The sequence below is a fragment of the Myotis daubentonii genome, chromosome 14, assembly GCF_963259705.1.
Source record: "Myotis daubentonii chromosome 14, mMyoDau2.1, whole genome shotgun sequence".
Lineage (NCBI taxonomy): Eukaryota > Metazoa > Chordata > Mammalia > Chiroptera > Vespertilionidae > Myotis > Myotis daubentonii.
The window spans coordinates 31,822,393-31,845,643 of NC_081853.1; the positions used below are offsets into that span (position 1 = coordinate 31,822,393).

The following is a 23,251-nucleotide window of genomic DNA, read 5'->3' on the forward strand; positions in this document are numbered from 1 at the left end:
GTGGCAGGTTGTGATTCTGCAGTGGGCACCTGGGGAGGAAGATGGCAGTACCGGGGAACGGGGGACAGGCAGAAACCGAGAGGCTGGGGCAGGCTAGCCCCATCTCACTGGGATGTGTCAGCGAAAAGTTACCCTAATGTTGGTAGTTTTCTACCTTTTCTTCTTTTGGGGCTGTGGAATCCTTTCTCCCAACAAAATTTTCCTTGAAGCCTAGTGCAAAAACAGAATAATTCAGGGCTTCTCTGGTTGTATCAGAAGTAGGAGCCCCAGAGCCCTGAAACCAGTCCATTTTCTATCTCCCAAACCCAGAATCTGAAAGGTCCACAGAGAGACCCAAAAATGCCAGGCAGCCTCCAGAAGTCCCCTGAGGCCTCTGATTAAATGCTGCGAATGCCTAAAAGATATGGGTGATGAGGTTTGAAGCGAAAAGTTGGGAGTAGTGGGTTATATGAAACATTCTTTGTTGTTGTTGTTATTGATGTTAATCCTCCCCTGAGGATATTTTTTCCATTGATTTTTTTTTTTTTTTTTGAGAGAGAGAGAGAGAGAGAGAGAGAGAGAGAGAGAGAGAATGGAAGGGAGGGAAAGAGTCAGAGTGAGAGAGAAACATCAATGCAAGACAGACACATTGACTGGTTGCCTCCCAAACACACCCTGTCTGGGCCAGGGATCAAGCCTGCAACCCAGGTACGTGCCCTTGACCAGAATCAAACCCTCGAACCGAACCTTCAGTCTGCAGGCTAACACTCTAACTGCTGTGCCAAACCAGCTAGGGCTGAAACACATTCTTAGAAAAAAAATCTACATTTAAATGTTAGCTAAAGACCTCAGGCCCACTAGTACTGATGACAAAGAAGAACAGTTTACACACAAATAAACTGCAAAAGATGAATCGTGTGATGAATTGTGCATAGATCAGTTGTTTCCTCTGACATTTCTATTTTAGAAGATAACTCTGTTGAGAAGGTACTTAGATAACAGGTTCTCCCTCTGTTGAAAATTCATTTCATTGCACAAATATGCTGGAATTTTACATTAGGAGGCCTGACTCATTAAATATTTTTGGTGCAGTAACACTTGTGGTCAAAGTAGATTAAACAAATAAGCAATTAGTTGGGAGACTGGGTATGAATACAAAAGAAGAATTAATTATTTTTCTAATTGTTTTGTCCTATTGTGGACATTGGCTTCTTGGCTTTTGCTCTGGGCGGTGCCTTGAGATGGCCCTGACACCCCTTCCAATCTCCCTCTCTACCTTGGAGTTACCTTGGAACAGAGGACTGCTTTGGGAAGGTAGCACTTGTTTGACACCATTGTAGAATATTGGCTGAGTCTCGTCATGAGTTCGATGATATGGGGAAGGGAGAGAAAATGAGGGTTCAGACCTGAGTGACTGAGTTAGCCCCTCACCCCCAGACAGGGGCCTCCTTCATGTGTTTGGTTTTAAGCCAAGGAAGTGTGACAACTGGGGTGGGGGCTGCTGTAGGGATGTAGGTTTATAGCACAGGCCTTCGTTTCTGATACTGCTTCTGACTCAGGGTAGGGGAGGTGTATTTATTGGGATCATCCACCTGTCCCTGCTGGCTCCCAAAATGTGGTCCCCGATCAGCATCACCTGGGGACTGGTAGAAAAGGCAGAATCTGGAGCTCCACCCAGGTTTACTGAATCAGAAACTCGGGGAGTGGGGCTCAGCAATCTGTGTCTTAACAAGCCCTCTAGGGGACCCTGATGCAGGCACCAGTGTGAGAACTGTTTGTCTAGAAATCTGGAAATCAGAATGTTCCATTTTGAAAGAACATCTGAGGTCATTTAGTTTTCTGAAAACCCTAACAATGTATGGATTAGAGCACTGAGGGGGAGAGAGGGAAAATGGCTCTCCTAAGTCCTCAGCAGTCGAGGGCAGAGCCAGAAATAGCCTCCTGTCCCAGTGTGGGCCCTCTAGTCCCTCCCCTACACTCACACACCCAGCCTTTTCAGAGCCCCTTGAGGATGCTCAGCACAGGCAAAGGGAGTCAGGATCACATCATTCATGGATAAATGCTGCCTGATCCCTCAGGGAGGTCAGGGGTCCCCACAGAGATAGCCCTATGCCAGAGAAGGAGGCCTTCTGGTTAGTGGGGTCCTGAGGTCCCTCCTGCCTCCAAGATCCGCTCTCCTGGCTCCTTAGAGCTCAAAGTTGGACATTGCAGAGTGGAAACTTGCCTGCAGGAGGAAGGGCTCCTCCTTCCTGCTGGGGTAACCAGAAGGTATACCAGGAAAGGACAGCAAACAAGAACCCCACAACCCTGTGGAGGCAGGAGGCTGTAAAGAGATGAGTGAGTGTATAGAGGCAACTGTCAGGCGATGCCTGTCCTAGGCAGGCATCCCAGGGTGGCTATGAGGGCCGCTGAAGACAGACCCATCAGAGCTCATGTGGCAGCTGGGGAGCACTTAGCTCCGCCTCCCGCAGGCCTGCCAGCCTTCCCTGGTGTGGGACCAGAGGAGGGGCAGCTCTGGTTTGTTGATTATTTAATCACAGAAGGCAGTTCACTGGAAACACTGGCACTGGGGCAGCCTCAGGAGAGAGGTTGTGTGCCCCTTACTCCCTGGCTGCCATGTACCCATGTTCAGCAGAGCACACATTACAGCTGGGGGACCCACCACCACCACCCTAAGGCTGACATCACTGCCACCATGACTGTCCTCCTGGGCCTGAGGTCTAAATGTCTTGGACTTAAGAAGCCCTTCCTCCTGCAGGCAAGTTTCCACTCTGCAATGTCCAACTTTGAGGCCCGCTCTGCACACCGCCATCCCCACAAGGGTCCCCTTGACCCTGACTCCCCAGGATACCTCTGCTCTCCAGCCCTCTCAAGTGTGGCAGTTTATTATTTTACACTGGGCACACCTCAAGGTCAGGAAGTGGGCTGTGTACTCCTGTTCCCTGTCATCTCTTCCACCCCATTGCTCACCATCTCCTACACCCTCTAAAAAATTCCATTGGCTGGGCTGCCACTCTCCAAGCTTGAGACCACTGTGTGCTGTCTCCCACCATCACTCCCCAACTTGTTGAAGACTTGGGCTTCCAGCTCTGTCTTTGTCTCCATCCTGAGCGTGGCCCTCCTGGGGATGACTAGCATCCACTTGAATAGCGTACTCTCTGTTTCCTGACCCCCTCAACTCTTCCATGTCTGCCCATTCCCTTTGCACACTTGGATTTGGCCTCACCTGAAGTTGCTCCATTTTCAAAGCCCCAAATTCAACTATTCTGCTTCTGGACCATGACCTCTGATGAGCCCACTCTTGTTGCTTCATCTGGCTCTCTCAGTCTTGACTTCTACCCAATGCATCAGCCTCTCCTTCATTCATATCCCTCATTAACCAGCTTAAGTTCCATCTTTGCAATAACATAATTGGCAATACTCCCCTTACCATCAGGCATGAGTTGCCTTTATCTTTTCATAGGATACAACCAGCAAAATTCAACCCAAGAGAGACCCACGGTCAATCAACTTCCTGGAGGGTCTGCTCTCCAGCAGCCACACACTGCTGAGAAAGTCAGATAAACAGGGCATACCGGCAGCTTTGTAAATACATGATCAACTTCAAATGACCCTCAACATTTCTGGAAACATTGAATCTCTCTGGTCAAGCCCATCTCCCATTCTCTGCAATGACACTGCTAACCTTTGTCCATTCTCCTCCATCATTCAATCCCAATCTTTCCCTTCATTCAGCAACCAAGCTTACCTACTACCTCACAGAGAAAACAGAAGCCTGAATATCCAGCTGCATAAATAATACCAACTTGGGTACCCGAAATCTCCTCAAACCACACATGTACAGAACTGAAGCTGCTTTCCCTTGACGCCTTCCCTGAACATTTCTGGGAGCCCCTGACACGTCTCCCAAGTATTTGCAAAGCATCCTTTCATTCTGTGCTTTGGTTTCTTTGTTCTCCATGTCAGTGCCTGAGAGCTCTCCATAGGAAAGCTACTCACTGAGCCAGATCACCAGTCCCCTACCTGAGGATCAATGGCCCTGTGAGAACACAGTTCCCCAATACTCCCTCAGGCAGTGCCCCACTCCACCCAGCCCAACAGCCTTCCCGGCATCCCTGCCTCCCTGGGGCGCCTCGTCACTGAGCCTCGAGGGTTCCTGTCGTGCTCAAACCTCAGTATGTGCCCCCTGCAAAGCTGCCTTCCTTGCCCTCCCAGTCCTTGCCCTGTGCCTTCACTCCATTCCAGGCCATCACATGAGCCAATAGATACCAGAGGTCCTGTCTCCACCCAGCCTCTCACACAGCCACCTCCTCACAAGCTTCCCTTCTCACATGCAAACCTGGTTCTGCAAACAAATGCCAGCCATTTGGTTTAGGAGGCACCATCAGACTGTGACCATTATGCAAGGCCAACTGGGATATCCTGGAATAGAGGATACCGTGTTGAGGTGCAGGGGTTACTGGAGGAGTGAGACCTGCTCTATCAGAAGAAATATGGCCTACACACATAAGGAACTAGTGCACATCCAACAACTCATTGCGTCATCCTTGTTACAGTACAGTTCACAAAAAGACAACAGATGTCAGGATCTTCTATGTTGCAGACAGGCTCAGAGGGGCACAAATGAACACCCTGAGTTCTGGAGAGATGAAGCCTTTGCTCTGTTCAAAGAGGGGGAGAGGGGGAGGGAGAGGGAGAGGGAGAGGGAGAGAAAAGGGAAGGGAAGGGAAGGGAAGGGAAGGGAAGGGAAGGGAAGGGAAGGGAAGGGAAGGGAAGGGAAGGGAGAAAGAGAGGGAGGGGGGAGAGAGAGAGAGAGAGAGAGAGAGAGAGAGAGAGAGAGAGAGAGAGAAAGGAAGGAAGGAAGGAAGGAAGGAAGGAAGGAAGGAAGGAAGGAAGGAAGGAAGGAAGGAAGACACACATTTAAAGGGCTCAATTTTATAGCTCAGCTCTCATAAGGAAACTGAACCCAAGGCCTGGGGGGTTGGCAGTCTTCCTTGCACTGGAAAATATTTGTGGTCCAGCACTGCCTTTATTTACCCAGAGCATTTAATGTGCCTTTTCCCCCCATCTCTCACATCCGCTCAGAGAAGATGTTAATTTTCTGAAATTAAACACTTAGCTTGATTACTGTTTTGTTAATTGCTGTATTCAAAAACCCCTGGTGCTCCTGCCTGTTTAACATGGATGGTGCTGTGAAAATGATAGGCACGGAGCTGGCATGCAGGTGGACAGACAACAGCTTTGGAATGCCATCCCAGCTACCCGCAACAGGGCTTGCTCCAGCAGCTGGGTCCCTGCCTGTGGGGGCGTGGGGCAGGCAGGACAGGGCATAGCAGGTGCTTCTCACAGGGCCATGTTTTTAAAGGATAGTGCACCTAGGACATCCCAAATCTCACCAACATCTGGGAGAATGTAGGGACTTAACTCCAATCAGAGCACCACCCAAAAGTGCTGGAGGAAGGAAAGATCACAGAGAGAACTCAAGCTGCACCATTTCTTGATGCCTCAGATTTAAGAAAGACATACGTTACTTGATAATTTATTAATTTATTCAATGAATACTTATTAAGTGCTATTATTTCAGGCACCTAGCTAGACTCTGGGGAACAAGCTAATACAATGGATACAGGACCTGCTCTCCTGGAGATTACAGCCGGCTCATGGAGTAGACACCTCCTCCTTCTTCCCCACATCACCAGGGCCAACAGCAACTATCTCCTAATCCAGTGGTTGGCAAACTTCGGCTCAGGAGCCACATGTGGCTCTTTGGCCCCATGAGTGTGGCTCTTCCACAAAATACCACGTGCGGGTGTGCATGTACCCATGCGCAGAAGTCGGTATTTTGTGGAAGAGCCACACTCAAGTGGCCAAAGAGCTGCATGTGGCTCGAGAGCCGCAGTTTGCCGACCACTGTCCTAATCCAATTGTAGGTGACCTGTGCCATGATAGAGGCAAACAGCAACCATCTCTTAATCCAACTATAGATGACCTCTGCCATGATGGTGGTAACAATCTCATTTGCCCTTTGAAGAGAGTAAGGAGCTTATGACAGTCTCATGGCCAGCCGTCCCATTTTCACTCAACAAGCCATGTAGCTGGAGTGTCTGGTGTAAGATGAGGTGAAATAAGAAAACAGGTGCCCTTTAATCATCCTCACAAGGATGCAGCAGGTTGGGCATTCTCAGCTGTCCTCTAGCTGTTAGCATAACTAACCACTGCTCAGGACCTGGAACAGGGAAATTCTCACACTCAACCACTGCATATTCGTCCACCTGAGTTCAAATTGGTCAGTCAGTGAACAATAAAATATCCCACCCAACACTGTCACCGTATAGCAACAACCACCACAGATTGAAATGCTCTCTAGCAACCACATTTGGTTACATCTTAAATTCTGGAAAGTGAGAGCTGGTACCACTGCAGGTTAAGAAACCAAGAGCCTAGCGGAGGGCCTCCTAGAGTCCCCAATTAGTCACCCGCTCATGTGACTTTTCTGTGTCTCTCATCCCAGTCTCCACAAGTGCTGTGGACTAGCATGTGAGCTTTACAAGGCATGGGCTTTTGTGTGTTGTTTGCTACTGTGTTCCCAGTGCCTGGAGCAGTGCATGCATGACACACAGAAGGCCTCCAAAAATATTTGTTGAGTAAGTGAATGAATAGGAACAGAAACCAGTGAGTCAGCATGTGGAAAGTAGTCACAAAGACTGTGTTAAATGGATGAATACAGTTCCAAAGTTAAAGTGCTTAAACAAACACTTTGAGTGTGGTTGAATGTCACTGTGTTCTAAGTGGATCAGGGCTCCTAGCATCATTCTAAAATCATCCCCTCATCTGGCTGGTGTGGCTCAGTGGATTGAGCAGCATCCCATGTACCAAGAGGTAGCTAGTTTGATTCCTGGTCAGGGCATATGTCCGGGTTGTGGACTCAGTCCTCAATAGGGGGCATGCAGGAGGCAGCCAATTAATGTTGCTCTCCCACTGCTATTTCTATCTCTCTCTCTCTTCCTCTTTCTAAAATCGATAAAACATATTTTAAAAAATGAATAAAATCATTCCCTCAAGTTTTTCTTCTAGGAGCCACAGAGGAGGAAGATACCTAGTTACCTGGCTGACCTGGAGGGATCATCTGGCGACTGTGGGCCACGAGGACATATTCGATTCCCACACACCAGCCAAACATATATATTAACCCATATGTGGGGGCTAAAGGAAATGGGCAAATATTTACCAAGGGTCTCAGTGCCTAGTGCTGTGTGGTTGCTCTCTCATGAGCCAGAAGCATGTGGTAAAATCTGCCTCTCTGCAGAGCTCACCATGTAGTGGAGAGCCCCAGGGCTCCCGGGGGGAGGGGGGAGCCACAACTTTGGTCATGGGCAGTGCTATGTGCTGACCTGCTCAGCTCAACAGGAAACACACTATCACCTGCAAATGGCCAGGACCTTTCTAAGGCCACTCAGAAGTTCCTTGTCAATGCCAGGGCTTAAGAAACAATAGAAACAATCTTTTTAAAATTAACAATGAGAAGAAAGCAATGAAATTGGATTAAGCGGAGTGAAAATTTCATTTTCTTAGGGTTTGTAAACTTTTCTTCATTAATTTCAATAAAAATTTTCTTTAAAGTCATTCCAGTCTTTTTAAAGTTCTAACTCAATCTTTTCTCTGCTCTGGAGCAAAGTTTGCCTGCTAATTTCCAATGAGACCAGCCCTTAAAAATGAACTAGTTTTAGCATATGGATCTTAACACTCTAAATTTTTACAGGCAGCAGTGCAATATTGTTTTAATATTTAATTTTGAGATTTACATAATATCTTTCCTCCAAAGAGCTCAATATATTGCAATATCATAAAATTCCTTTCATATTCAAAGATTATTCTTTATGCATGCAAATACTATATTTAACTAAGGAATAATGCAAATTAGGTGATGTATTCAGAGAAATTGGTGGGCTAGATAATTCTTTTGTAGGAAAAGTAGTATCTCTGACTAATTTTAATTGTCTAGGAACTTCAAAAATGCCTTGGCTTCTGGTCAAGATGGCAGTGTAGGTAAATGTGGTACCTGCATCCTTCCACAACCACATAAAAATTTCAAATAAACTACAGAACCACTATCATTGAGAACCACCTGAAATCTAACCGAACAGAAGTTCTACAACTAAGGATATAAAGAAGAAGCCACACTGAGACTGGTAGGAGGGGCAAAGACACTGAATGGGCTGGTCCCACACCTATGTGTGGTGGATAAAAATCAGGAGCAACATTTTGGCTGTGGAGGACCCCCTGAGGGTCAAGGAATTCCAGTCTCCAAGGTTCCAGTGCCAGGAAGAGAAGTCCTCATAACTTCTGCTTGTAAAAACCAGCAGGGATTGTGGCTGAGTGAGATGGAGGGCTGCTGGAGTCCCAGAAGTTCCTCTTAAGGGCCTGCACAGACTTACTGGATCTCACTCCCTCTGAGCTCCAGCACTGGGGCAGCAGCTTGAAAGGCACCAGAGACTTAAAGGGAGGAACTGAATTGTCTGGCTTAGGGGTGAGACTTGGAGGGGCAGGTTTCTCCCAGACAGAGTGCTGGCACAGGTCATTGTTCCTTTTCTGGATCTCCCCCTCCACACCCTCCTCCAAGAACACACACACAGACATGGCTGGCAGATGGATGCTATATCTTAGTTTCCATCAACCTGGTTATCACTGTTCACCCTGTGCTGGTGATTCCCTGTGACCCCACCCCACCCAACTCATGAGTCCACCCAAGCTGTTTCCACTGGCTTTTCCATAGGAATGGCCTGTCTTGGCTCATACTTTAGACCAGTGATTCTCAACCTTGGCTGCACATTAGAATCACCTGGGAATCTTTTTAAAATCCTGACTTCATGAGGCCCAGAAATCAGGATTTTAAAAAGATTCCCAGGTGATTCTAATGTGCAGCCAACGTTGAGAACCACTGCTTTAGACTATCCTAAAATTTCTCAAAGAAGCAGCATCTGGCCTTGGTGTGGCCACACCTCTCTCACTAATTGGCTCTAGGCCTGGCACTAGCAGCAGCCAGCCTTGGCCACTCCTGGGCATCTCCAAGCCCAACACAAGTAGCACCCATTTGCACATAGCTTTGTACCTAATGCTGGATGGCCTCTGGCAGAACACAGGTGGTGGCTGACCTTGGCCTGAACCTCCTAAAGACCCCAGAGCCAGTGTACCCAGTGGACAGCTTCAGACCACATCAAAGCATCATCCAACTACCTCCACAAGGACAAAATTAAGGGGCTGCCTCAGCAGACAGAAGAGCCCTGCTGAAGTAAGACCTGCTCGATAAGGTTAGCCCCTTCTGGCTGATCCTCTATGGTAGTCACAGCCAGTGCTTGCAGCTGATTGGCCTGGATAAATCCCACTCATTGATGAGCCAACAGCAATCAAGGCTCAACTACAACAGGAGGGGGGAGGGTGGGTGCACTTGGAGTGCCCAGCTCAAGCGAACAGGGAAGCTGTGTCATTAGACCCTATTGGACACCTACTACATAAGGCCACTCTTCCAAGCCTAAGATATATAGCAGCTGTATCTAATACATACAAACCAACACAGGGAAGCTTCTAAAATGAGGAGACAAAGAAATGTGTCCCAAATGAAAGAATAGAACAAAACTCCAGATGAAGCACTAAACAAAATGGAGATAATCTACTAGATGCAGAGTTCAAAACACTGGTTATAAGCATGCTCAATGAACTTAGGGGAAGAGTAGAAGAACTTAGTGAGAACTTCAACAAAGAGATAGGAAACAGAAAACATAAAAAAGAATCAGTAAGAAATGAAGAACACATTAACTGTAGTGAATAATACATTACAGAAAATCAACATGGAGTAGATGAAGCAGAGGATCAAATCAGGGATTTGGAAGCTAAGGAAGCAGAAGACAGCCAATCAGGACAGTAAAGAGAAGAAATAATTTTTAAAAAATGAGGATAGTATAAGGAGTCTCTGGGACAACTTCAAACATATCAACATTCACATCTTGGGCATGCCAGAAGAGAAAAGAAAGAGCAAGGAGTTGAAAACTTCTGTAAAAAAATAATGGTGAAAAACTTACCTAAACTGATAAAGGAAATAGACATACAAGTCCAGGAAGCACAGAGTCCAAAATAAGATGAACGCAAAGAGGTCCACACCGAAAACACCAAAATTAATTACAATGCCAAAGAATAAAGACAAAGGGAGAACCTTAAGAGCAGCAAGAGAAAAGCAGTTAGTTACCGACAAGGGAGCTCCAATAGATTTCTCAATAGAAACTTTTCAGGCCAAATGGGAGTGGCAAGAAATATTCAAAGTGATGAAAAGCAAGGACCTACAATCAAGATTAATTACTCTACCTAGCAAAGCTATCATTTAGAAGTAAAGAATATATAAGGAGTTCCCAGACAGGAAAAAGTTCAAGGAGTTCATCACCACCAAACCAGTATCAGAGTCTTCTTTAACAATAAAAGATGGCAATAAATACATATATATTAACAATTGAATTTAAAAACTAAAAGAAACAAACAAGCAGAACAGAAACAGATTCACAGACACAGAGAACATTTTGAGGGTTGTCAGATGAGAGGGGCCTAGAGGAATGTGTGAAAAAGCTGAAGGATTAAGAAGTACAAATTGTTAGTTATGGGGGAATATAGTCAATAATATTGTAGTAACTATGTGTGGTATCAGATTGGTATGAGATTTATCAGGATGATCACTTAGTAAGTGATACAATCACTGGGTTGTACAACTGAAATAAATATAATATTGTATGTCAACTGTAATTAAAACAATTTTAAGTAAAAATTTTGCACTAAAATCTTAGAACTGCACCCTTAAAAGAGATGGATTTTATGGTGTATAAATTATACCTCAATAAAGTTGTCTAAAAAGCAAAATAAATGCCTTAAAAATGGACAAACTAGAGGGGCTTGTGAATATTAACAGAAGTAATGTATTTATTTTTTAAATTCAGTTAAGTAACGGATTGTGTCTGCATTGTGGGCATCGTGGTTATGTTAGTATTCCTCATGCAATCGGCACAGCAGACCATACATGAGCTGTGTGGAATATAAATGTCAGATATAAAACTGATGATGGCATCAGGAATGTAAGGGGGAAAGTGTTGCTTCTCTAAACATATGATGAGGAAAGACAGATGGGCTCCTCGGAGCAGCAGGATCAACCTGTGCCAGGTGCACAGGTTCCGGCTCCACTCCAGTCCTCATGTCCTTATCGTTAACTCACTGGGATGCAGACTTCACTGTCCTCTTTTCTGGTGCCCACTCCTTCCTCAAAGAATGGATAAACCAATACCTGTCATTTATCTGATGTGGATGGCATTCGTCCCAAACAAAGAGACTGAGAGGCCTTGGAAAGAAACAGCCTAGGAAGAAAAAATCTAAATTGCGGTCTGGCTCAGGACATATTCTCAGAAATGATGCTCATCTCCTAGTCTATAGCACAGTTTACAACATGATTTTCTATCCCCTCTCTCACTTGACTGTCACAGCAGCACTAGAAAGCAGGGGTCATTACTCCTATTTTACAGCTGAGAAAGGAGGGACCAAGGTAGGTCAATGAACTTGCATGAGTCACATGCGGACCAGAGAGAGAAACCAACCCCAGGACACTCTGGCTATGCCTCTGCCACCATGAGTCCAGGAAGTGAGGAAGGCGACTGCCCCACAGTGGAATGAAAATAGAACAACACAGCATGCCCACCTTTCGGGCTTGGGTAAATCGGATTAGCCCTCTGAATCAGCCAATAGGCCAAATTCAGGATTGAATTTGTTTGGCTTTCCTGTGCTTTAAATTTTTCTAATTAGCTGTCAACAATTTAAATTTGGATTTTCAGCTTTTAAGACCTGGCATCACATGCTGGAGCAGAGTAGAGGCTGCCCCTGTTCTCTTCAGTTCCCTGCAGTCCCCACCACTCCCTATTGCCTGACACTTGGCCCTACTTTGCTCCTTTTCTTTGCCTGCCTGGCCTCATGGGACTTCGAGTTTGTTCTCTCTCGCTTTGATGGTTCTAAATTCACTGACTTTATATCTTGCTAAAAGTTGACTTCAGAGATGTGCTGGTCTGATTTGTCTTATTTTTTTTCTAAGATTTCCTCTGAGGTCCCTTTCCCCAACTCTGACACTCTGAGTCTAACTGGCAGAAAAGAGAAGCAAAGTTTGTCATTCACTTTAATTCTCTCTGACAGCCAGATGATCCGGCCATCAGTCTGAATCTGGGGCCAGGTGCCAGAGAGTGACTGTGAGAGTTAGTGGAGATAACAATCCCTCTGCAGATCCTGTGGCCACTGAAACAGAGAGAGTTCCACCTGATCGGGTCTATTTTAAACTCAAGGCAGCTGTATTGAGAGCAAGGCTGCATCCCTGAAGACCTCACATAAATCTGAGCTTGCATAATTCATGACCAACCCTGACCAAAGATGATGGACATTTTTTTGACAGCTAAAGTGGCCCAGCTATGTGGCAATAGCTTAGAGAGAGCTTACAACTTACACGGCTCACCATAAAGCGATTTTTGATCAGTTAGAGGATAAAATAGCCACAAAGCTGAGTTTGAAACCCAGAAACATCATTTGTGGGCTGTGAGATGCTGAGCAAATTCCAAGAGCACTCTGACTCCAGTTTCTTCATCTGGCCCACCTCGTCTTTGTAGAGAAAGAACATGGTAGGGGCTTGGCATATTGGAGGTGCTAAAAACTGGTAGTTCTCTGCCACTACCTATGGGCTGGGAAAGGATCCTATCCTGAAAGTCTCCAAGTGATGCAAGATCCTGAGTAGTCTGAGTATGTACATGACCGGGGTCATCAGGGAGGGAGTAACTCTGGGTCTCAGGATTCAACAGACTCTTTGATGTTTCCCAGTCATGCTTGCCTTTCAGGAAGAACTGTACCTAGTGTGTGCCCAATGGACCAAAAGATGGATACAAATCTTCTGTGGTCTCATAGATGCCAATCCTTGAGGTCAGAAAAAGCCTATCAATGACTTTCTCTGATGGACTGAGACCAAACCAAACCCTTTTCATTGGATTCCTAACTCAGGTAAGATGAGTTTCCTGCCTTTATTGGTAGGGACAGTGAGAGCAACATGGTGCAGAAGCAGTGTGGCATATATGGGAAGCCCTGAGAAAGAAGAGATGGCAATCCTGTGTTAAAACTGCCCATCCAGCCACAGATGTGGTCCATGCCCCTGAACAAAGGAGGATCCGCTCAGAGCAGCCAGCAGCACCTAGAAGAGGGTGGGTGCTCATGAGCATAAGGCTACAGATCAAGTACAATTCCACTTAGCAGCCAACTTGTCCCAACTCTTCTCTCCTGTGACCCTTTCATCCATTGTCTGGATCCAGTTCACTGTGGGAACAACAAACACACCCATCTCCCATCTCAATCCAGACACTGGAGACAACGTTTTATGATTTAGTGTCACAGAGAAAACTGTGGATGTGTAACAGGGACTATGCAGTGAGGGGTCCTTCTCTCAGCAGGATGGCATTGGCTGGTTCCGAAAAACCCTCCCTGCTCGGAGGCTATGAAATGGGAGCCCGGAGGGACTGTCCACCTTGAGGGCAGGAAACGGGAATGCAGAAACAGAGCTGGTGTCCTGCTGGCCCTCCTCTAACACCAGATTCCTCAAATGCCTTTGAGCCTCTGTTTTCTTATAGGAAAATGGGAACAATGATGCCCAAGCCATAGGGTCATTGTGAGATCTAACGAGTCCACGTATTCCATAATTCTCTGTCAACACAAAAGAAACACCACTGTGATGTGCTAACTATAATGAGTTTTACCTGCCCTTCAATCAGGGCCCACTGAATGGTCCCCAACTATTTTCAGTTTCCAGACACACAATAGATACTAATAAACACATCAGGTAGCTTTATGATTGATTCCAGCACTGCTCTTGGTCAAATTCTTTAACTGTAAACTCCTACTCATGACCCCAACAGTAGCACAGTGGTGGCCATAGGCAATGACAGGGGGGTCACACTATACCATGAAGTCAGGGTAGAGGGGCCGACCTGGATCTCACCCAGCATGGAAGAGCTCAGGGTGCCCTGGGAAGGGGTGAGAATGACTTACTAGTGCTGCCTACATCCATCCACCCCAACCCTTCATGGAACTGAGTCATTACGGTTTTTTGTGAAGTCGGTTATTTCATCTCTCTTTCATCTCTTATAAAATGTAGCTTCCATTCATTTTTCTAAACTGCTCCTGCAGAGGTGCAGGCTCAAGTGCTCATTTCAAAGTTTCTCATTTTTTTTTTTTTGAAAAAAATTATCTATGGTTGAAAATAATTTCTATTCACATGTCAATTCACCAAAGCAGTGTGATAGCACCACATTCCTTAGAGCCCCACCAGCCACAGATTAGGAACCACTGATCAACTTGACATTTATTTTATAACTAGAGGCCTATTTATTTTATAACTAGAGGTCCCTAGGCCTGGCTGGTGATCAGGGCTAATCAGGTTCCCTGCCTCCTGGCCTCCTCACCTCCTCCTTCTCTTACTCCCTCAGCACCCCGTCTGAGGCTGCTGGTTGCCTGCCACGTTCCACGCCACCCCCTGGTGGTCAGCGCATGTCATAGTGAGCAATAGAACTCTCAGTCTCCTGGTCAAATGCTGGAGGGGACAATTTGCATATTAGCCTTTTATTATATACTAGTAGCCCTGTGCACGAATCCGTGCACCAGTAGCTTGCCAGTAGCTCGCTGCTGCCCTCCAGGAGCTCTCTGCCCACTGCCCCGCCCTCCTGTAGCTCCCCCAGCCCCCCCAACCCATAGCTTGCTGCCCTGCCCCCTCCTGAAACTCTCCGCCGCCAACTTGTAACTCGCTGCCCCACCCTCCTGCTGATCCATAATCCGGTTGTTACGTGCATATTACATCTTTATTATATAGAATAATAAGAAGGATAACCACGTGCCACCAAGAAGCAGCTGATTGTAAACTTTCAAACACCCAAATTCAAGAATTCTCAAAAAAAATCATAGATTGGAAGGTGACACTCGGACTGAGACAACATCAGGGAAGGTTAAGAATACAAGGGGGAGATACAAAGGGCACGAGAATGGGTGAGAATCAGAATAAATATTTTGAATGTTGATAATGCAGACCCCCTTGCAGGAGCCCTGGTCCCTCAGCTCCACTGCAGCCTGAGAAGGTGCAGATGGCAAGACAAGCAGATGGGCAGGTTTGGGAATAGCAGGAGAAGGGAAGGGAGGGGCAGAAATCAACGCAACCCGATATAAGTGGCAGGTTTGTTCGCACATGCTTAGAGAGAGAGAAAAGACAGCCAAGCCCACTGTAACATGACAGCCTGGCAGGATGTTTATGCCCAGAAGCTGGGACACTAAAATATTTCAGCCAGTTTTCTGCCTTAAACTCTACAAGGGAAACACAGCTAACAAAGGCTGCCCATGTTACATGCTCAATATGATGCTAAAATTACCATTCCCTTTTCTTTGGGTAGGCAGACTGTCACAACCTTTGTCTCCACGGCACCGGGGCTGTGGTCACCAGCTGGAGGCTCCCACACTTCCCCTCTTATTTTCTCATTACACACATCCGCATGTAAACACGTGACCGTACACATACAAACATGCACACACGAACACACACATGCTCCCAGCAACAACGCAGCCATCTGGACAGCCATGCTCGCCTGCGACACCTTCTTCCTTCTCAGTTCTGACAGCTTAAACCCAAGAATCATCTGCCATCAAAGATGCCTGGTATTAAAAGAGGCAGAATGAGCTGAGGATGAGGAGGTGAGGAGTAGAAGAGGATGGAGTAGGAAAGAGGATGTCAGGAAGGGAGAGCTACATGGAGGGAGACAGAGCAAAGAGACAGGCTTTGATCCTGCTACTCCACTAACAAACGGTCCTTTCAGAATTGTTGATTGAGAAAAATCCCTAATTCCAAAAAAGATCATGGTCCACTGTCCATGACCCCCATCATTGCCTACAGACATGATGTTCACTTCCCTCTCTTCTGTCTTGTACCATGACCCCTGGGGAGAAAGTGCTCATTTCTAACTCCCTTGATATTTCCTGTGTGTGTATAGGATGCGGTACTTAGAAGACACCAGCCTTGCAGCTTGTACTTTGTGTCTATGTCCTGCACAGTATTCAGTTAATGAGTTTCACAGAAGAAACGACTGTGTCCCAGGATCACTGTATCCCTCAGAGTGTCTAATCCACATACAGTAGATACTCATCACTGTCTTGTAGTAATGAGTGAATACATAAATGAGTAAGTGCATGAATGAACTGGTTAAATGGATATAAAAAGAAATTGATTGTGAAAAGTAATAAAGAGGAAAAGGTCAGAAGAGTAGAAGATATAAAAAAGAGAGAAGAAAATATGTTTTGAGCTGTGCATGCCACAGGGAGGTCTGGCTATCAGGAGTGATCTATTGCCAACTATCTGAGGTCTCTATAACAGTGTAGCATTCATCTGAGCAAGCTATAAAGGAGAATGCACTCTTGAATTACATGGGTTTGATTGAAAGGTCATCTATGAAGCAATAGTGACTTTATCACATGATTACTGGGAAGTTTCTCTCATTGGGTTTTCTAACAGAATAGCACTGGTCTACTCAAGACCATGCAGGGCTTCCATCCATCCACTTCCACATCCATCATCTGTTCATCTATTTGTTTATTCACCACCCATCTGACTGTCCATCCATCTGTCTTCCCAAGGGCATTTGTTTAGCCCCAGCTGGATGCAGATGACTGGGCCCTACTATGGCTTGGATATACATCGTTGCTTTTGTGCTGGGCATATGAAAACCCCTCAGAATTCAGCTCCCTCGCAGAGGTGAAGAATTACACCCATGTCCTCCATGGCCACAAATGCCCATCACTGGATACCTGTACTCCTGGAGGGCTGGGGGCTGGGGAGGAGGCCTGAGGGCAGATAATAGGATGGGTATGACTGCAGCTTTGTTCCTGCACCGAGATGGACAAAGAGCCAACCACAAAGACAAAGAAGAGCAGCGAGGCCTCCAGACTTACCAGCTTGGTTTGTGGTAATGTTGACAGAGACGTGTTGTGGGGGGAAGGGGCTCTTGCTGGAGACTCCATTGACGGCCTGGATGTCGAAGGTGTAGGGGGTGTGGGCCCACAGGCTGCTGATGGAGACTCGGCACTCGGTCAGGCCCAGCTGCTTTGGCACAAACTCCACATTGTCATCACAACGGGAGCAGCTCCGGCGGTCTGCCCGGCACTTTTTACAGATGATGTTGTAGGTCACATCATCCCGCCCACCTGTCTCCCTTGGAGGGTGCCACTCCAGAATGATGGACGTCTCATTGACGATTGAGATGACATTTCGGGGACCTGATGGGACGCCTGTAAGGAGACAAAGGAAGGCTCAGTGAGGCTGGGCAGAAGCTTCCTTATCCAGCATCTCTCCATCTACCTTCAGTGTGTCTCCACCCTCAGCTCACACATGCATCTCCTCCCCTCCTTCAACTCTAATGTCCATGCCTCAATCTATTCTGAGAAAAAGTGCTGAACCACAATGAGAACCTGTCCCCAAATCCTTTTTCAGTCATGCCCACTGGGGCTCTCCTTTCAATCATGTGTGCTGAGAGAGGAGGACACAAGTCTTTTTGTTCATAGGACCAAGCCGCATCCGCCAGCCAGAACACCTAGAGAGATGAATATTCACATTGCACAGGCTTTGGTGCATAGACAAGAAGCAACGTTGGTAGGAGATTCATGCAGCCACTGCACTTAACCCCATGACACAAGAAGAGCATAGAGATTGTAGACACTCTGCTAGCTGTTTTGCATGCATTTAATCCCCCTATAAGACTTGCTGGGAAGATGCAACCATTAAGTCAACTTTATGGAAAGGGAAACTAAAGCTGAAAATGGGGACTGGCTATAGATCTTGAGGTCTATAAGAACGGGAGCCAGTATGAACACGCATACCTGCCTGATTCCAACGCTTACGTTCTTAACCAATGCCCTGTGCTGCCCTGTGAAACTGAATCCGTTTTCCCACTGAGGGAAAAGCTATCTCCAAGCCCAAACTTATACAGAGAGGGAACTCCAAATGTCAGTGGTAGGATAATGTGAAATTTGAACAGACTCTCTCTCCTATAAACCAGTCAGGTTCCCTGGGACTCGAGAAGGGCAGCCTCTTCCCTCTGGCCAGCTGTCTACGGCTGTTGTTCTCACTCTGGCCAAGGTGGAAATGCCTTGGTGAAAACACTAGGAAGCCTGCTACTTCACAGAAGGACAAAATGTTGCTGGATTAATGGCCACAGTGTTGGGTATTTTGAGATTAAGTTGGAGAATCTTCTGCCCAAGAACACAACAGATCACAGTCTCAGGTTCTCAAGCCAAGCTCTGCATCTCCCCAACGTCTAACTGATGGAAATGAATTCTGCCTGGAAGCCCCCCTTCTGAATGCCAGGTCTGCTGGAGCAGCCGCTCGGGTAGTAATGCATTCAGAATTCATGCACGTGACTGTCGCCAGCTGAACGGAGACATGTGTAAAGTGGTTCATGCTGGAGACAGGAATCAAATGCCAACACACAAAATGAGGGAATAACAACAAGGTCGGGGGGCACCAGGGAAGGATTCTGTGTTGAATCAGTCAACAGCCAGCAGCTAGAGCAGAAAGCAAATATTAAATCGAATTCTATTAAAACATGAAAGAAAATCAGTACTGTACTATATAAAGCCCATTAGGCCTGAGCTAAAGCACAACTTGCATGCATGCTTGTGACAGGGCAGGATTCATGAAGCATTTCTACTGAAGTCTTGCAAATAGCATTTAAGAATTCCCCACCCATCTGCCCAGGGATACACATCCATCTCTTTAGGAATCACCACACAGCTAACACTGGGAGGGCAGTCAGCACTGGGCCTGGCCAGCCTCTCTCCTCACACTGCACTCCTAGTTAACATCTGTATTGGCCAGTACCTGTCTGGGACACATCTGTTTGCTCAGACTGATGAGACTCAGACCACAAGCACCCAGTGGTCAATGTCATTGCTGCCTATCTCCCTTTCACAGCAGACAGCCCAGCCTTGGCCACAGACCACTGGTTCTCCTACTTGCAATAAATACATTCACTGAATGCTTGCACTTTGCTAGATGTGGGGCTAATCCTTTAACAATGTTATCTTATTGCATCCTCAGGCCATCCTGAGCTGTCACTCAGAAAGCAGCCTTGGGCAGAGGGGCAGAGACAAGGATGTCTAAGGGAGTGACCACCCATCCCTCCCACCCTTTAACCGCCCCCCCCACCCCGTTTCAATTATCTCCTTGCTCCACTGACTTTCAACTTCACCATCTTCCCGACTCCAGCTTCTCCACTTAAATGTGCATATGTCCTTGGCCATTTTAAAACTAAAACACTGCCCCCTGACATCTCTGCATGGCAGGTCCTCTCCTCTCCACTCTCCAGCCAAGCTTTTCCAAAGGGGAGTCACACTTGGTGGCTCTCCTCTCTCCCTGCTCTGCCAGCTGCAGCCTGGTTACTTCCCTGCTCAGCCATCGTGCCTGCTTTTCCTTTTGGCCTCCTGCTTGACAAGTCTAGGAAACACAATTCAGTCCTTAACTCCCTCGACACCCTGTGTTGTCACTAGCCAGGCCCTGTGAGTCACATCTTCTGTATCCCACAACACATGGTCTGTCAGCTCCATCTCCTTTTCCTCAGATCCTCCCCCTCCCTTATATCCTCCTCTCCCTCATAACAAAGGGCTTTGTCAATTCCCCTGCCCTATTGCAAAAGCGTCCTAATGAATTCTCCAACATTGCTTTGCAGCTCTCATCCATTCTCATCTGCCAGGGTGTGAGTTCCAAAACGTACATGGAGTCAGAGTTCCTCTGCTCAAACTCCAATTACCCAAGAGTTTACCCTCCTGTCCACGTCTTTCGAGTCCCTGTGTATCTTGCTGCTCTTGATCTCATCTCTGGCCACCTGACCCTCACTCCTCCTGGTGTGGCCAATAGGAAGATCCCCATGATTGCCTGTGCACAGTAAACTCTCTCCATATTCCTGAGCCTCTGCACAGGGATTTCTCCTCTGTCTGGAATTCTTTCCCTCCTCTCCACTTGAGCATCTCTTGCTCACCCTTTAATGTCCAGCACCAATTCCATCAGGAAGCTTCCCCCTCAGTGCATGCCCGCAGTCATACACTCTCCCCTCTGGCCTCCAAAGCCCACTTCTAGCTGCCTAACCCAGATCATTGCATTGTAATGGTCTCTTCCTCTGTGTTGTCCTCACCACAATGTGGCCCCCTGGTGGGCTGGGGGTTGGCTCATCATTTCCATGCCTAACATTTTACCCAGGGGAGCTCCCTTTCATCTGGTGTGCAAGGCTTCAGGTCATATGTGTGCACTGCTCTCCAGCACAAGACAAGCTGTCCTGCTGGGGCATTGATGGAGGGTAGGGCGGGGGGGGGGGGGCGCACAGAAGGGGTAGCAGTGAGGCCCCACAGCTTGTGACTCTAAGTGGTAGAGGCTTTGGTAGAGATAAAGTGGTAAGTGAGGAGCTGCCCCTGATCCGATGGTGTCCGTGGTGCTGGAGAGACCAGGCACTGCTCAGTGGGTTTCCAGGATGGATTTTCATTTTTATTAAGAAACAGCATTCATTTGAAACAACCACTTCTCATCCATGGCTGCATTCCAGAGCAAATGTGTCTGTGGAGCATGAATGAGGGTCTAGTGGAGCTGTGGTTGGTGAGTCCAGGACTACATACCTCTGAGACAGGGATGGCCTTCCCTTGGCGAGTGGACTGGGAGAGCTAGGAAAATCTGAGCATGCCCTGCTGTGTGTCCCTCGCCACTCACCTCCTCCCCACCCAGCATAAGCCTGGGCTCGCAGTGCATATCTGTGGAGGTGACAGAGTCTTGACCACAAACAACGACTGGAACCCCATTCATTATTCATTCATTCACTCATTCATTCATTCATTCACTCATTCACTTCTTAACAAATACTGTTATAGGCACCTGGGAGATAGGAAACTCATGACAGGCAGGTTTCTGCTCCCATGGAGCTTACATTCTGGGGAGAAAAACTGACAAGAAAGAAGGAAACATGGAGATAAAGGAGATGATTTCAGGCAAGAATAAGTGCTAGGAAATAAAACAGTCCCAGGCTCAGACTGCGTCCTACCAATGCTCATAGCTCCTGTCCCTTCTCCCAGGAGGCCTTTTCCAGGCCGCAAGCCAGGCCCTGTGTCTGGGTGGCTACAGTGACGATGTTCCCAGGCCTGTGCTCCATCCCAATAATGAGAGTACGCTCCTGCAAGTAGACTTACCAGCCTCTTGTGTGCCTGAATAAAGAGCCTGACCAGAGCAGGTTTGGCCTCTGAATAAATCTCCTTACAGGAAGGCACCAGGACAACTTCCTAGGACCAGTGCACTCCCTGGACTGGGGCCTTACCCCTACAGGAAGCATTTTGCCAGAACCAGGGCCCCGAGCAGCATCCTCAAGAAGGAGGCCCATTGAGATCAGACAAAATGTTTAAAGAGGATTAGAGAGGGAGGCCAGAGGGGGCAGAAAATCTTCATCTTCTGCAAAGTCCTCAGGAAGTGCAGTGGCAGGGCTCAGAGCCAGGGTCTTCAGTCCACATCCTGGTTTTCCTTAATTATGTACAGACAGGCTTTCTGAAGCCTCTCTGATCTGCTGCCACAGTGACTACTGAAGGAAGCTTCCTCTTAAAATGGCTAGGAATACTCAGTCCTTTTAAAAAATGGGAAACCACTGAGCTATGGTTCTCTGGGTGGAGGGAATACGGTGGGTCCTGTTATGGGGATGGGGCTCTGTGTCTTCCAACATGTTCCTGAGATGTTGGCTCATACTGCATGAAGCATGGTTAGCATCAAGACTACAAAAAGTTACACAGAAAAGATCCTTCTTGAGCCATTGGGTTAGCCCAAGTGTTGCCATGTTGTGATAGAATCTCCCGCTTTTTAACATGCTTTGGGACAGATGATTCTTTTTAAAAAATGGGGTCAAAGTCGGTGGGGGAGAGAGTGGTGAGTGTGTTTATAGGCGTTAAGCTAGAAGTAAGAGTATGCCTGAGTAACCAAAGGGAAAATCTGCTGAGGACAGGTAAGCCCCTAAGCCAGTTCCTTTACCTGGAATCTGGATAAGGCCAACCTCCTGGTCTGAGAACTTAGATGTGAATTTCAGGTCAGTCCAAGATGCCCAGCAGGCAGTGTCCCGCTAACTGTGCCTTTCTACAGCTAGGGTCTGTGTCCGTGGACCACTCCCCATGGGGAGCTGGAGAGGGTGACAGCCATGGTGAGGCAATGTCCTCCTGGGAGACCCCTTTGCCAGCTGAAACTGAGCTGCTCTGCATGGGCCAGAGATAGGGTCCCCCCCACAGTGTGAACAATCCCTTGGAGAATCTGATGAAAGTAACAAAGCTTTTTCTGAGAAAAATGAATGTGTGATCGAAGACATACAAAACTTTTCAGAGACTCTCAATGAACCCCCTACATGTTCACAGCAACCACTTTTCCAAATATTCCCTTGTTGGTAAACTTTGAGAAGGTAAACTTCTAAGCCTTAATTTTCTCATCTGAGAAGTGGTAGTTTTGAGGATTTAATGAGATGATATGCCCAAGGAGTTTAGCTGTGTGCCTGGTAAACAGAGGAACTCAGTAACTGTCAGCTTCTATTGTTATTAGTAGTATGGTTACTCTTAGATGATCTGGAATCCTGACCATTCATCTAAGTAAGATGGATCTAATTCTGCCATTTATTCCTTAAGCAGAGACCCCATCCCCAGAACTGTGCTGAGCACGGTGAAAGCTGTGAATGTATAGAGGTTACAGCCCATGAGATTGGAGAATCCAGATGCTTATTAGTGAGGCAACACCCCATACATGGAGTGCTGGAAATTGTGAATACATATGATTAAGGGTGAAAGTAAGTGATACAGACACAAAGAATTACAGCTATTTCAGAAAAGGTAAGATCAATGTAGAATAAAATAGTCAGAGATTGTGTCTGGGGGTCCTGTCCACCAAGCTGGAACTATATTGGGGGAGAAGTACCTTGGAGGCTGTCTGCCCCAGTCTACATCCTCTAGGTCACCTACCCCTTGCACTCAGGAAGAGATAGAACCTTAGTGTTGGGCATTGGGTTGCATCCCTAGAATGGGTCCAACTCTTTTGGGTTCATGGCCTGTGTGTGCACCTGTACAGGCAGGCATACCTTGGAGATATTATGCTTTCAGTTCTAGACAACTGCATTAAAGTGGATACTGCAATCAA

At 47.0% G+C, this 23,251-nt stretch overlaps 1 protein-coding gene across 1 annotated transcript in view; it reads right to left on the reverse strand.

The window, feature by feature from the left end:
• EPHB1 (EPH receptor B1) overlaps positions 1–23,251 on the reverse strand; it is a 409,178-nt gene that overhangs the window by 95,639 nt on the left and 290,288 nt on the right. Inside the window, exon 5 of the mRNA XM_059663875.1 lies at positions 17,014–17,349. Coding sequence (XP_059519858.1) covers positions 17,014–17,349 — 336 coding nt within the window. The remainder of the gene's footprint in view (positions 1–17,013; positions 17,350–23,251) is intronic.